This window comes from Grammomys surdaster, unplaced genomic scaffold (assembly GCF_004785775.1).
Source record: "Grammomys surdaster isolate TR1022 unplaced genomic scaffold, NIH_TR_1.0 310, whole genome shotgun sequence".
NCBI lineage: Eukaryota > Metazoa > Chordata > Mammalia > Rodentia > Muridae > Grammomys > Grammomys surdaster.
The window spans coordinates 2,412,009-2,425,621 of record NW_021604729.1 but is presented as its reverse complement, the minus strand read 5'-3'; the positions used below and the strand labels follow the sequence as shown (position 1 = coordinate 2,425,621).

The 13,613-nt window shown below is 43.1% G+C and overlaps 1 protein-coding gene and 1 long non-coding RNA gene across 5 annotated transcripts in view; one reads left to right on the top strand and one right to left on the bottom strand.

The window, feature by feature from the left end:
- Stx5 (syntaxin 5) overlaps positions 1-11,811 on the top strand; it is a 16,760-nt gene extending 4,949 nt beyond the window's left edge. For all 4 annotated transcript variants that reach the window (XM_028777450.1, XM_028777448.1, XM_028777449.1 and 1 more), the window contains 6 exons: positions 2,420-2,536; positions 2,615-2,671; positions 2,767-2,848; positions 3,674-3,780; positions 3,934-4,055; positions 11,069-11,811. In XM_028777450.1, the coding sequence (XP_028633283.1) occupies positions 2,420-2,536; positions 2,615-2,671; positions 2,767-2,848; positions 3,674-3,780; positions 3,934-4,055; positions 11,069-11,228 (645 nt within the window). In that variant the 3' untranslated portion in view covers positions 11,229-11,811. The remainder of the gene's footprint in view (positions 1-2,419; positions 2,537-2,614; positions 2,672-2,766; positions 2,849-3,673; positions 3,781-3,933; positions 4,056-11,068) is intronic.
- LOC114629434 lies at positions 10,964-13,493 on the bottom strand. Its single transcript, XR_003712666.1, has 2 exons — positions 13,299-13,493; positions 10,964-11,310 (listed from the first exon to the last, which is right to left on the bottom strand). It is a non-coding gene; the product is annotated as an uncharacterized LOC114629434 (long non-coding RNA).
- Positions 13,494-13,613: the final 120 nt, after the last annotated feature.

Below are 13,613 nucleotides of genomic sequence, written 5' to 3'. Positions count from 1 at the left end.
GCAGTAGCGGATGCTTGTGAGAATAGAATAGGGCACTGGATCACCCAAAACTGCAGTAGCGGATGCTTGTGAGAATAGAATAGGACACTGGATCACCCAGAACTGCAGTAGCGGATGGTTTTCCACTACCATATAGTTGTTGGAAGTTGAACCTTGTCTTCTACAAGAGTAATAAATGCCCTTAACCACTGAGCCAGCTCTCCAGCCTGTTTATTTGTATTTTAAGGTAGAGTCTTGGGGCCTGACAGAGATGGCTCAGTGGTTAAGAGCACTAGCTGCTCTTACAGAGGACTTGAGTTCAATTCCTAACACCCACATGGCAGCTCACAATTGTCTGTAACTCCAAGTGCAAGGGATCCAACATCCTTATATAGACATACATACAGGCAAAACATCAATTCATGTAGAAATAAATCTTTAAAATAGAGTCTCATTCTGTAACTTATAGACTGGCCTTACATTCATCATCAGAGTCTATCTGCCTCAGGTGGGATTTTAGGTATAAGCCACCATGACTAGCTAATGGTGGTGCATTTACTAAAATGGAGAAAGCAGCGAAGGAGATATGACCTTGAGAGAATAGATTAGTTAAGTAGAAGAGTAGAAGAGTTTTGTTTTTGTTTTTGTTTTCTGGTTTTTCGAGACAGGGTTTCTCTGTGTAGCCCTGGCCGTCCTGGAACTCACTCTGTAGACCAGGCTGGCCTCGAACTCAGAAATCCAACTGCCTCTGCCTCCCAAGTGCTGGGATTAAAGGTGCTGCCTGGCAGAAGAGCTATTTTTTTTTTTTAAAGATTTATTTATTTATTTTATTTTATTTTATTTATGAGTACACTGTCATTGTCTTCAGACACACCAGAATAGGGCATCCAATCTCATTACGGATGGTTGTGAGCCACCATGTGGTTGCTGGGATTTGAACTCATGACCTCTGGAAGAGCAGTCAGTGCTCTTAACCTCTGAGCCATCTCTCCAGCCCCAGAAGAGCTATTTTTATGCAAAAAGCTTAAGTAGTAAATAAATAAAAAGCAGTTAATGGGCTTTGGGTGGTTGGGTGGTTGGGTGGAAGGAAAGAAACCTAGGGCCTGTGTTTGCTGCCCTACACTACCCCAGACTTTTTACTATATTTGATGCAGTGCTGAGTATACAATAAGTACTTAGTAGATTATCAGAGATTTTACCTGTTCAGTCAGTATCATAGATTATATTTTACAATAGCATGTAGGTATGCTAAAGAGATGGCGAGAGGTTAGAAGCTTTCATTTTGAGTTCCTGTGTGGGAAATAGTACTTTACTTAAGCTAGAACCCAAGGGAAGGAGCTATTATGGCAAACAAACTCAGAAGTGCATTTGGGTTAGAAACTCGAGAAATGTAGACCTGTTATTAGTGAAAGTGAGTCTAGGGGTCTGGAGAGGAGGGAGGTTCAGGCTACTTAGAAAGTCTCTAGAAATGTTTAAATTTTATCTTAAGTATATTTATCATACTATTTAAAAAAATTTAAGTTATGTTTATTTGTGTTTTGTGGGGTGGCATGCATGTAGAGTTGTGGGGTTCCTGGGATTGAGTTGAGGTTTTGAGCCATGGGAACAAGCTTCTTTATCTGCTGAGCCATTTGGCTGGGTCTTACACTCACCCTCAACCTCTTTTTTTTTTTTTTTTTTTTTTTTTAAAGAGAGATTTATTTATAATGTATAAAGGAAATCTGTCTGCATGTATGCCTGCAGGCCAGAAGAGGAAACCAGATCTTATTATACATTGTGAGCTACCATGTGGTTGCTGGGAATTGAACTTGGGACCTCTGGAAGAGCAGTCAGTGATCTTAACCTCTTAGCCATCTCTTCAGCCCCTATACTCACTATTCTTGATGCCTTCCATTCTGGTACTTTCCTGGGTCATAGTATATCGAGACAGGTTTTCTTTGCTCTCATGGGGTGAATGGAATGCAGGTGACACATAGGCTGTGATAGGAAGTCACTGTATATTACTTTGAAGAAATAAGTCATAGCTAATCTTTTCCAGTATTAGAAATTCTGTGTAAAAATTTGCTTCTTTGATGGATCTAGGAAACTAGAGTAGTTTTTGTCTTTTCCTGAGTAATATTCAGGTACTCTGTCAGCATGTTGTAGGTACAAAATTTTTGCCTTTGAAAGGGTTCTATGGTTCTATGGCCTCACAGGGTAAGTAGAGCAGAAAGGTAGAGGACAGAGAAGTCATTCATTTACAAATGGTGAAAACCCAAGTTCCTTTTTCTTTTTCTGACTTTTCTCTGCAAGGAATGAACAGAGCTTGAAAAGTCTAGTGCCACCTTCTGACCTGACTAGATGCTTATACCACTAGTGGGTTTTCTCGGCTTCCCTGCTAGAGATGGGATCAATGACTGAATACTCCCTGTCTAATACTCTTCTTCTGGTCTCTTACCAGGACATCAATAGCCTCAACAAACAAATTGCTCAGCTTCAAGATTTTGTGAGGGCCAAGGGCAGCCAGAGTGGCCGGCATCTGCAGACTCACTCTAACACCATTGTAGTTTCCTTGCAGGTGGGACCCTGGGGATGGAGGAGCGGGGAGAGGAATAACAAAGTATCTTTGAATGACCCATTTGTCCTTGCCTTTTAGTCAAAACTGGCTTCCATGTCCAATGACTTCAAATCAGTTTTAGAAGTGAGGACTGAAGTAAGTGAGACCTGCAGGAGGGTAGGAATCTAGTATGGGGCCAACATACCCACTTTCCAGGGACTCAGGATCTTTGCATTTCTCCCCAACATTAGAATCTGAAACAGCAGAGGAACCGTCGGGAACAGTTCTCCAGGGCACCAGTGTCGGCCCTCCCTCTTGCCCCCAACAACCTTGGTAAGTAAGAGGTACTATGGGAGGCTCAGGGCTAAGTTCTTCTGGGTTTGGAGGTATCCTGTAAACTTTAGAGTGTAAACACAGGAGTGGAGTAGGAGAATGGAGCAGCCAGAATGGTGCTGTGCATTATCTCAGAGGACAAACCTGGTTTTGAAATTTCATGGTCTACACTTATTTCCTGTGTCTTCTCGTGGGGGTGAATGCAGACATATCAGGAAAATGACAGTGTTTGACTTTTTGTACTTAGTCACATTCTCTCGTTTAATTTTCAGAACTATCCTTTGGAAAAGCAACTATTGTTAGCTCCATTTTACAGATGAGGAAACTGAGACTCAGATCAACTCTATTCAGAGCTGGATTTATATCTAGTGCCAATGGGTTTTGAATGTGTTTTTATTTTTAAAGTTAGGGTCTTATGTAGCTTGGGCTGGCCTCTAGCTTGTTAGCTGAGGACTGAACTACCTCCATTTCCCTATTGCTAGTAGAACAGGTATGCACCACCATGCTCTGCTTAAACTACATGTGTGTGTGCGCTCTCTCTCTCTCTCTCTCTCTCTCTCTCTCTCTCTCTCTCTCTCTGTGTGTGTGTGTGTGTGTGTGTGCGTGTGTGTGTGTGACAGACAGAGGACAGATAGTGACAGTCAGACAGTGACAGTCATGGTCTGTCTATGTTGTCTTGGCTGGCAGGCCAGATTGGCCTCAAACTCATAGAGATCCCCTTGCCTTAAGCTCAGGAATGCTGGGATTAAAGGCATGTGCTACCATGCCAAGTCTTGAACATGCTTTTAACCATTAAAATGTGATGTGTCCTGTTTTCCTCCCCAGGAGGTGGTCCCATAGTTTTGGGAGCAGAGTCCCGAGCCTCCAGGGATGTGGCCATTGACATGATGGACCCTCGAACAAGCCAGCAGCTTCAGCTCATTGATGAGCAGGTACCCAGGCTCTGAATCCAGAGGACCAGTTTCTCTGTTGTCGTCTGTGTTCCCCAGAGTGTTTGGAATGTGTCATGGTGAAAATGTCTTAAAAACGTAGGCCCTAGTTCATGAATTGTAGGCCCTAGTTCATGGTGCTTTCTTCTTCTGAAGGATTCCTACATCCAGAGTCGGGCAGACACCATGCAGAACATTGAGTCTACAATCGTTGAGCTGGGCTCCATTTTTCAGCAGTTGGCACACATGGTTAAAGAACAGGAGGAAACGATTCAGAGGTGAGACACTTTCGTCCCACACAGTGCAGCCTCCTCTTCTCCATGGATTGATATCCTCAAGTCCCCAGGAACAACTTGGTGTTCTTTGGAAAAGTAGAGTGAATCCTGCCCACCCGCAAGTCCTAATTCACCTGCTTCTACTCATTTCATAAGAATTTATTGATGGGCTGGTGTAGTAAGGCATGCATGCCTTTGATCCCAGCACTCCTGAGACAGAAACAGGCCAGGCTGGTCTACATAGGGAGTTCAAGGACAGCCAGGGAGGTTACATAGAGATCCTTTAAAAAAAAAAAAAAAAAAAGGAAAAAATGCCTACTGTACAGGAAGGCTTAGGGATCTGTCTTCAGAATCATAGAAAAACAACTGGTAGGACAGCGAGCTTGCTCACTGGGTAAAGACATTTTCTGCAAAAGCCTATTAACACAAACTTGATAACTGCAACCAGGTAAAGGTGAGAGAGTCCAGTGCCACAGGGTTGTCTTCTGACCACCACATCTATGCCTCCCACCCCATAATAATAAATAAAAATGTAAAAAAAAGAAAATAGCTGAGAAGGGAGCACAGTGTGCTGACCTTAAAATACAGCTTCTCTCAAGCATTCATTGTTTGAGCCCAGGAGTTCTAGGCCAGCTTTGCCAGTATTGTTAAGCTGTATTTCAAACACTTTTTAAAAGAGATTGTTCAAAAGTTAAGAGTACTTGATCCATTTCCAAAGGACCTGGGTTCGATTCATAGCATCCACATGGTGTTTCACAATCATTTTACTTTTTGTTTTTATTTTACTTTTTAAATTTTATTTTATATACTATGGGTCTTTGGTCTGCATATACATCTGCATACTAAGACAATGGCATCAGACTACTGTGAACGGCTATGTGGATGCTGAGAATTGAATTGAGGACTTTAAGTGAGTGCTCTTAACCACGGGGCCATCTCTCCAAGTCCACAACCATTTTTAACCCTAGTTCCAGGGGAACTTGGCAGGCATCAGGCATGCCAAGTGATATCCAAACATGCACACAGGCAAAGCACATATTAAAAAAATATAAGTGTAATTTTAAAAAATTAAAAATTACATGAGAACTGGGTATTGTGGTATATGCCGTTAATCCTAGTACTCCAGAAGACAGGCAGATGTGAAGGTTTTTTTGTTGTTCTAGTTTGGTGTTTTTAGATATGAGTGTGTGCATGTTTTATCTGCATTTGTGTATGTAGAATAGTGTTCGTGTCTGGTATCCACAGGGGTCAAGAGAAGGGCTCAGATTCCTGGGAACTAGAGTTAACAGATGTGAAATACCATGTGGGTACTAGGAATTGAACCCAGGTCCTCTGCAAAAGTAGCAATGCTCTCAATTGCTAAGCTATCTCTCCAATACTCTGAGATGTCTTGAATTTGAGGCCAGCCTGGTTTATATAGGAAGGTCCGGACTATTCAGGTCTACTGATGAAATCTTGTTTCAAACAAACAAACAAACAAACAAACAAACATGTTTTCAGTATTATCTTCATTCTGTTGTTAGGCTCTCATGTCTTATCTCAGACTAGCTTTAAATTCACTTTCTAGGAGTAGTTCCTGTGTAATTGTAACTGAGACTGGCCTTGAATGTCTGATCTTCTGCCCTCATCTCCCAAGAGTTAGATAATAGACAAGTGTCACCATCCTGTCAGTTTTAAAAAGTCACAATTCTGAGCCCGGTAAGACTACCCTTAGCAATTAGTAAGTTCTTATTTCAAAATTTAAGAATAAATGATCTGGAGAGGGCTGCAGGAGATGGCTCGGTGGGTAAGAGTGCTTGTTGCACAAACATAAGGACCTGAGTTAAAATCCCCAGCACCCCATACAAAGCTAGGTATGGCCTCAAATACTTGAAACCCCAGTGTGGGCAAGGCAGGAGCAAAGACCGATGTCTGCAGCTCACTGGTTGGCCAACCTAGCTAAAATAGCAAAGTTTAGGATAAGTGAGAGAAACGGAGAACATGATAGAACAGGATACCCAACTTGACTGTTCTGGCAGCAGTACCCTTAGATACGCACACACACTCACGCACACTTCAGTACAAATAAAATCTGAGGTTGAAGAGATTGCTAGGGGTTTAAGAGCACTCACTGCTCTTCCTGAGAACCCAAATTCAGTTCCAGCATCTATATCAGGTGACTTAAAACCACTTATAACTCTAGCTACATGTGATCTAAAACCTCCACAGACAAATAGATACACATGACAAAAAATGTTAAAAAAACAAAAACTGGAGGAGCCTGGTGTGGTGCACATGGGAGACGAAGATAGGAACCAGGAAGTAAAAGGTCATTGGCTACATGGGAAGTTCAAGGCCAGTCTGGGCTATATTTTAATGCCCAGTTCCAAAAAACAAACAAGCTAATAGGTAAGCTAGTATACAATAATAGAATGTTTATTTCCCTAGGGTCTACTAGGCCTATGGATTCAATTCTTAATACCACAGTGGGGAAAAAAGGGAAAGCAAAAAGATCAGACAATCTTCCAGTTTTGTTTCAGAATGAAGCAGGGAAAGTCATGGTTTGTTGCTTGTATCCTGGAATTTTGGAGCCTGAGGTTGGGAGGATTGTTAGTTTGATGCTAGCCTGTCTGGACAACTTCATAAGATTGTCTCAGATAGAATTAAAAGATAATGGCCAGAGAGATGGCATTGTCATTAAGAGTACTGGCTGCTCTTCTAGAAAATCTGGGTTTGATTCTGAATATCCACATGGCATCTTACAACCCTTGTGACACCAGTTCCAGGGACCTAGCACCCTCTTTTGGCCTCTGCAGGTACCAGGGAGACATGTGGTACACATATATGCAGGCAAAACACCCATATATATAAGAAAAAGAGCTTACAAATAGCTCAATGATAAAGCAAGGCCCTACATCCGGTTCTAGTGCTACAAGAGGAAAAAGGGGTGGGGAAGGAATGGAGAGAAGAATCAAAAATTGAGCATATTATGTTCCTCAAATACACACACCTTTTTAAAAAGTTGACTTAAAACGTCAGCTGCAGAAAATGTCAGTGATAGAGCAGCAATGTGACAGAGCAGCCTGAGAAGTATGTAGAGTCTGAGGGGTATGGGTTCTTCACTCAGGAAAGAATCCCAGGACAACTCAGGGGGAAACAAAGTTGAGTTTAGTAAGCAGAAAGACAGTGAACCTGTGAACGGGGATTACAGTTCTTGATGAAGTTGGTGTGATCATTGTATTGAAAACTCCTAGCCAGGTGGTAGTGGCGCATGCCTTTAATCCCAGCATTTGGGAGACAGAGGCAGGCGGATTTCTGAGTTCAAGGCCAGCATGGTCTACAGAGTGAGTTCCAGGACAGTCAGGGCTATACAGAGAATTTCTGTCTCGAAAAACTAAAACCCAAAAAACCCAACAAAACAAAAACAAAAACTCCTGAGGTGTCAGCCAGCTAGACATGTATATCAGTATGGGGTACAGGAGAGTTTTTCCTGATTGATGCTCTTTTTATTTCCTGACTATCCTGCCTTGTCAAGAGAAAAGGTTGCATTTCTTAAGTGTCCTATAGCTTGAAGTTGTTTGCTGGCCTTGTTACTATTCTTTCAAAACTGAAAAGCTTGGTTCTCCAATGTTCTTTGGAAAACCAAATACAGGTTTCAGTGGCTCTGCTTATATTACTTTGTATGGAATAACTTGAAAGAAGATGCTGTGTAATTTGTATCTCATTAGGAAGTCTTTAATATCAGATTGCCTTTACATCAGGGAGGACAGGTGTCTTTCCCAGCATCAATCCCAGGACACTGTACATGCTGGACAGTGTGCTACCACTAAGTTACACACTCAGTCATTGTTTTTAGCTTTTTCCCTCTTGAATGAAAAACTCAAGGCAAAGCTTAGCAGGTAAGGTTGCTAGCCATAAAGCCTGATGGCCTGAGTTTGATCCCTGGAACCCACAAGGTGAAAGAGGACCAAGTCCCACATCATGTTCTTTGACCTCCACATGAGGCCCGTGGCACATGCATACTCATATCTATACACACAGACACACAAAATAAGTATAAAGGAAAAATTTTAAATAAGTTAATTTTAAATAATAATAAGTTAATAATAAGTTATTACTAAGTTAATAATAAATAATTTTAAATAAATTTTAAATTTTAAATAAAATTTTTAATAAGTATAAAAAATAAGTAAGAAAAATTTTAAAGCTCCATCTAGACATAAATTACATATCCTTGATTATGAAGGTTTTTTTCCAGTCTGTTCTGTAGTCCCGGCATGGAACTCTGACTGACCCCTTCTCCCTCCCAAATGCTGAGATTAAAAGCTCTGTACCGCCAGGTGGTGATGGCGCACGGCTTTAATCCCAGCACTTGGGAGGCAGAGGCAAGTGGATTTCTGAGTTCGAGGCCAGCCTGGTCTACAGAGTGAGTTCCAGGGCTACACAGAGAAACCCTGTCTCGAAAAACCAAAAAAAAAAAAAAAAAAGCTCTGTACCACCATCCCTGCCTGGACTTATTTGTGACACTTTTTTTTTTTAATTCATTTATTTTATATATGTGAGTACACTATCACTATCTTCAGACAACCAGAAGATGGCATCTAATACCATTATAGATGGTTGTGAGCCACCATGCGGTACCTGGAAATTGAACTCAAGATCTCTGGAAATACAGCCAGTGCTCTTAAACCACTGAGCCATCTCTCTAGCCTTTTTAACTGAAAAAGAAAAAAATTTTTTCCCAACCAGGCATGGTGGCGCACACCTTTAATCCCAGAATTTGAAGACAGTTTATCTCTATGTGTTCCAAGCCAGCCAGGCATAGTGAGGTTCAGGTCAGCCAGGGCTACACAGTAGGACCTTGTCTCAGAAAAATAAAAAGTGAAAACAACCCAGCAGAAGTAGTGTTGCCTGCAGGTATGTTAAGGTGCATGAGTAGCACAGCAACTGTGGAGTTGTTTCTCTCCTCCCCAATGGCTCCCAGGCACGTAAGTCAGATCCTTAGACAAGTACCCTGCCTGCTATGCCATCTTCCCCAGCAACTCTGTAATCTCTTATATACCAGGTTGCATTGATAAGGTTTATTTTTGTTAAGCAAAGCTATTTATAATTGCCAAAATGAGCTTTATTCACTGGGAGATAACAAATGTACTCACAGGGCTTGGTGGTTAAGAGCACTGAATGCTCTTCCAGAGGTCCTGAGTTCAATTCCCAATAACTACATGGTTGGCTCACAACCATCTGTAATGGGATCCAATGCACTCTTCTGGTGTAACTGAAGACAGTGATAGTGTACTCATATACATTAAATAAATACATTCTTTAAAAAACAAAACCAAATGTACTCACATTAATGAAGGGCTGGACATGGTAGCATATGACTTTAATCCCAGGCACTCAAAGGTAGTCTTAGTTTGAGACCAGCCTGGTCTAAGTAATAAGTTCTAAGACCCAGAGCTACACAGAACCTGTCTCAAAACAAAACAAAGTAATTATGGCCAAAAGCTATGAACCTGAAACTTTGTCCTCTCCAACATAGAAAAACAAGAACCACAATTCAGGCTTCTGAATTTAAGATGCTGGGATGAACTCAGTTATCACGTTTGTCTTCATGGGACCTTAGCCTTGCACCCCCTTGCCAGCCCTTCCTCTACATTTCTAGCCAGATTGCCAAGGCCCCACATAGGCCATACTCAGTTCCTAGAGGGCTCTTTGTCACAGATTTCCATTTGCAAAAGTCAAGGTGTGTCTCATCAGGCATTACTTACAAATAGGGCTGTGTCTTAAAATTTGTGTCTTTAAAGATGATTTTACTGCAGAGTATAGTTATGTGAGCTCAGCCAACTTTCATGTCAGTAGGCAGTGCAATCCTAGTGGACTGTCATGCTTTATATGTAGGCCACAGTGTCTGAATTATCTTGTGACATAGGATGGTATTTGGGTTTTAAATTCTTTAAAGGCATGTGTGTTGTGTTGTATGAGCATGTGTAGACCAGAGGAGGGATCAGATGTCCTCTTATTATTATATTTTTTTCTTTTTTTAAAAAAATTTTGAGATAGAGTTTCTATGTATAGCCCTGGAACTCACTCTGTAGACCAGACTGGCCTCAAAATCAGATTAGCCTGCCTCTGCCTCCCCAGGGCTAGGATTAAAGGCATGCGCCACCATGTCTGACTACTTTATTCTCTTTGAGGTAGGGTCTCCTCGTTAGCCTAAAACTTGGGTGTTTTTTGTTTTTTCTCAATCAGCAAAACCCAGCTCTTTCCTACTTTCTACATTTACCTACTGTGCTCTGGTTACAGGCACAGTTAAGACTGTGGCCAGCTTGCTCTGTGGGTGCTGGAATCCAAATTCAGGTCCTCTTGGTTGCCAAGCAAGCACTTTCCTACTGAGCTACCTACCTAGCTACAATATTTGGGTTTTAGGATTGTATATGTAGATTGGCTGGAGAAGGTTTTGTTTGCCTCAGTGAGGAGTTGTTCCCCTAAGAGAATGTTCTCTGGATATAAGGGTTGTATTATCCTTTGAGTGCCTGTCTATATTAAGAGATTCTCATCACCCAGCCAGGATTTTCTGACTGTAATGGTTTGAACTTCCCTCAATTATCACAATGTAATACATGTTCATTACTGAAGGAAAAAAATCAGGAAATATTAATGAGTAAAACTTATAGCATTTGAGGTGCTCATATAAATTGGGGGTTCATTTAATTCACTGAAAATTTGAAACCTTATGAAAGGTTTATATCAATTATCTCATTTTTCAGATGTAGAAAATAAGACTGGTTAAATAATTCAATCATAAGCTAATAACTGGCAGACTGTTTTAAAGCTAGAGTCAGGCATGGTCTACTACCCTCAAAAAACTTGTGTCTGTATGTATTTGTGTGTGTATATGTATGTATATATGTATGTACACACACACACAAGAGTTCACATAGTATGAAACACTTTTTACTTCCACATATTGTGATCACCTTTCCATATCAATAAATGGATGTCTTTGACCTTCCTCTTATTTTATCTCCTATTTCCAGGATCGATGAGAATGTGCTTGGAGCCCAGCTGGATGTTGAGGCCGCCCATTCAGAGATCCTCAAGTACTTCCAGTCAGTCACCTCCAATCGGTGGCTCATGGTCAAAATCTTCCTCATCCTCATTGTCTTCTTCATCATCTTTGTGGTCTTCCTTGCCTGAGCCCTCCTCCCTCATTCTGAGCCACTCCATGGAGGGCTTGGGACCCTCCTGGGAGGACAGGTGGCCACTATGGCCACTGAGCCTGTGCAAGGTGATTGGGAGAAAGGTCATCTCCTTGGAACTGCTAAGAATGGCCAGTGTCCCTGATTTCCTACCCTTGTTTCTGGCCACTCTGTCCTACCCTCAGGCCTATGAAACACACTGGTTCTGGATTTGGACTCTGCTGTGAAATGGCTGGGAACAGAAGCCAGCTAAGGGCCAGTGGGGGGGGGGGGGTGTCTCCACCATGAGATTTTTATAAACCCATACCAGCCTCCCCCTAAGGTAACTGGCAGCAAGAGAAGATAATGCCCTTCCTTACCTTCTTGAGAGTGAGGCAAGGAAGTAAAACTATCCCAGGGACCAACTTTATCATCTGGGTCAGCTAGAACTTGACTCCCGCCTTCTCCTCACCATGTGAGGTGAGGGGGCTCTGAGCCCTACAGTTGCCTGCACAAACCTGACCTTGGCTACTGGTGACTCTCAATCTGCCAAACATGCTGCAGCCCGTTTCCTCCCAATTACAGCAAGACTGTCAGCCTCACTAGCGATGTTGTCATTTCTGGGTGGGGTTGTCATGGGCTTCAGCAGCAAGCAAACCATTGCTTAATACCAGAACCAAAAGGGGTAAGTTGGTGGCTCTGATGGGCCCCCACTGATAGGCAGGGTAACTTTGGAGCTCTGTGCCCACAACTCCCTCCTAGAAGGGAGTAGCGAAGTACAACAGCACTTCATTAGAATTTTCCTTTGAACTGGAGCCAAGTGGATTCATAATTGGGTGGCAACTTCCAGGACTGTCCCAAACACAGTGTGAGCCTGTTCTGTCTCTATCCTCACTCAAATCACTGGGTCCTGATTTTTGACCTGAGTGAAGCAAGAGCTCTGCTGCTGTGAGAAAAGAACTTTGGCCCCAATTTGATGCCTTCTGAGATCCTCAGCAAAACCACTGCAAAATGGATCCACTTAACGCAGACCCTCAAGGAAGGTTAGTGAGTTTCGTCCTTCCCGATCAGTATTAAAGTCATGCTTCATACCTTCCAGTGCCTGATCTGCTCCCCTCCCACAGCAGCATCTGGATCCAAGGAATCTGAGCCGTAAGAATCCTAGCCACACCAAAAACTTCCTAGAAAAGCTCTTGGGTTTGCCATTTAAAAGTTTCAATCAGCTGGGCAGTGGTGGCTCACAGCTTTAATCCCAGCACTTGGGAGGAAGAGGCAGGCAGATTTCTGAGTTCAAGGCCAGCCTGGTCTACAGAGTGAGTTCCAGGACAGCCAGGGCTACACAGAGAAACCCTGTCTCGAAAAACAAAACAAACAAAAAATTCAATCAGCACTTAGGAGTAAGAAGCAGGTGGTGGATCTCTTGAGTTTGAGGCCAATTTGATCTTCAAGACAACCAGAGTTCTACAGAAATCCTGTCTCAAAACAAAAAACCATCACTGCTAGCAACTTTACCTACCTTACCTGAGTCTACCAACTCGGCTTCAGCATGACGGCTAGGGTTTCGAGTGAAGATCAAGGCTCACTAGATCCCTGATTTTGTTTTGAAACGACCTCACTATGTAACCTTCGTTATCTCTGTGCTCGATATGTAGACAAAGTACTGATACTGAGACTAAAACTTGGAGGGGGAGGGGTCGGACAAGGTTTCTACATAGCTCTGGCTGTCCTAGAAATTTTTATAGAGCCCAGACTGGCCTCAACTTCAAAGATCCGCTTGCCTAAGCCTTCCAAATGTTGGGCTTAAAGACCTGTGCCACTACACCTGGCCTGCCGCTTTTTTGTTTAGGCAATTTGTAGAAGACCTACAAGGGAACAGGAGAGGATTTCGCTTAATTCACACTTGGGTTTCACACTGGGCATGATATTGTGCCAGGTGTGCTGGAGGAAGAAAAGTTGTGCATTAGTTAAGGTTCCTGCTCCAGTGGGGCTTACATTCGAACTTTCTATTTCGTCATAATCCGTCGTAGAGGTGAAAAAAAGCTGGGAGGGCATAGGCCGGCGGCTGGCAAGGAACTGAGCTGCGACTTACACGCTACCGGGATCCCACCGGCGGGGACTGTGAGCCGTTACTCCCGATCAGAGGCCAGGTCTCCATTCTTCTGTGTAGCCTTCGTCTCTGCTCCTCCGAGTTCAGTGCTAAAGCAGACCGCTCAGCTCCAGTGCGAACACCGGCGCTGCAGGGCCAGCGGAGTAGTAGGAAGGCGGGGCCGGCCTATAAGCCATCGCGCCCGGAGCTCCGGCCGTGGGCGGGCCTCGGAGGGCCTGGCCACGCCTCCGAGCGGCCGCCCTGTTTCTGCGCAGGCTCAGAGAGCGCGTTCCCGCCCCGCGGCACCGCCCACATCCT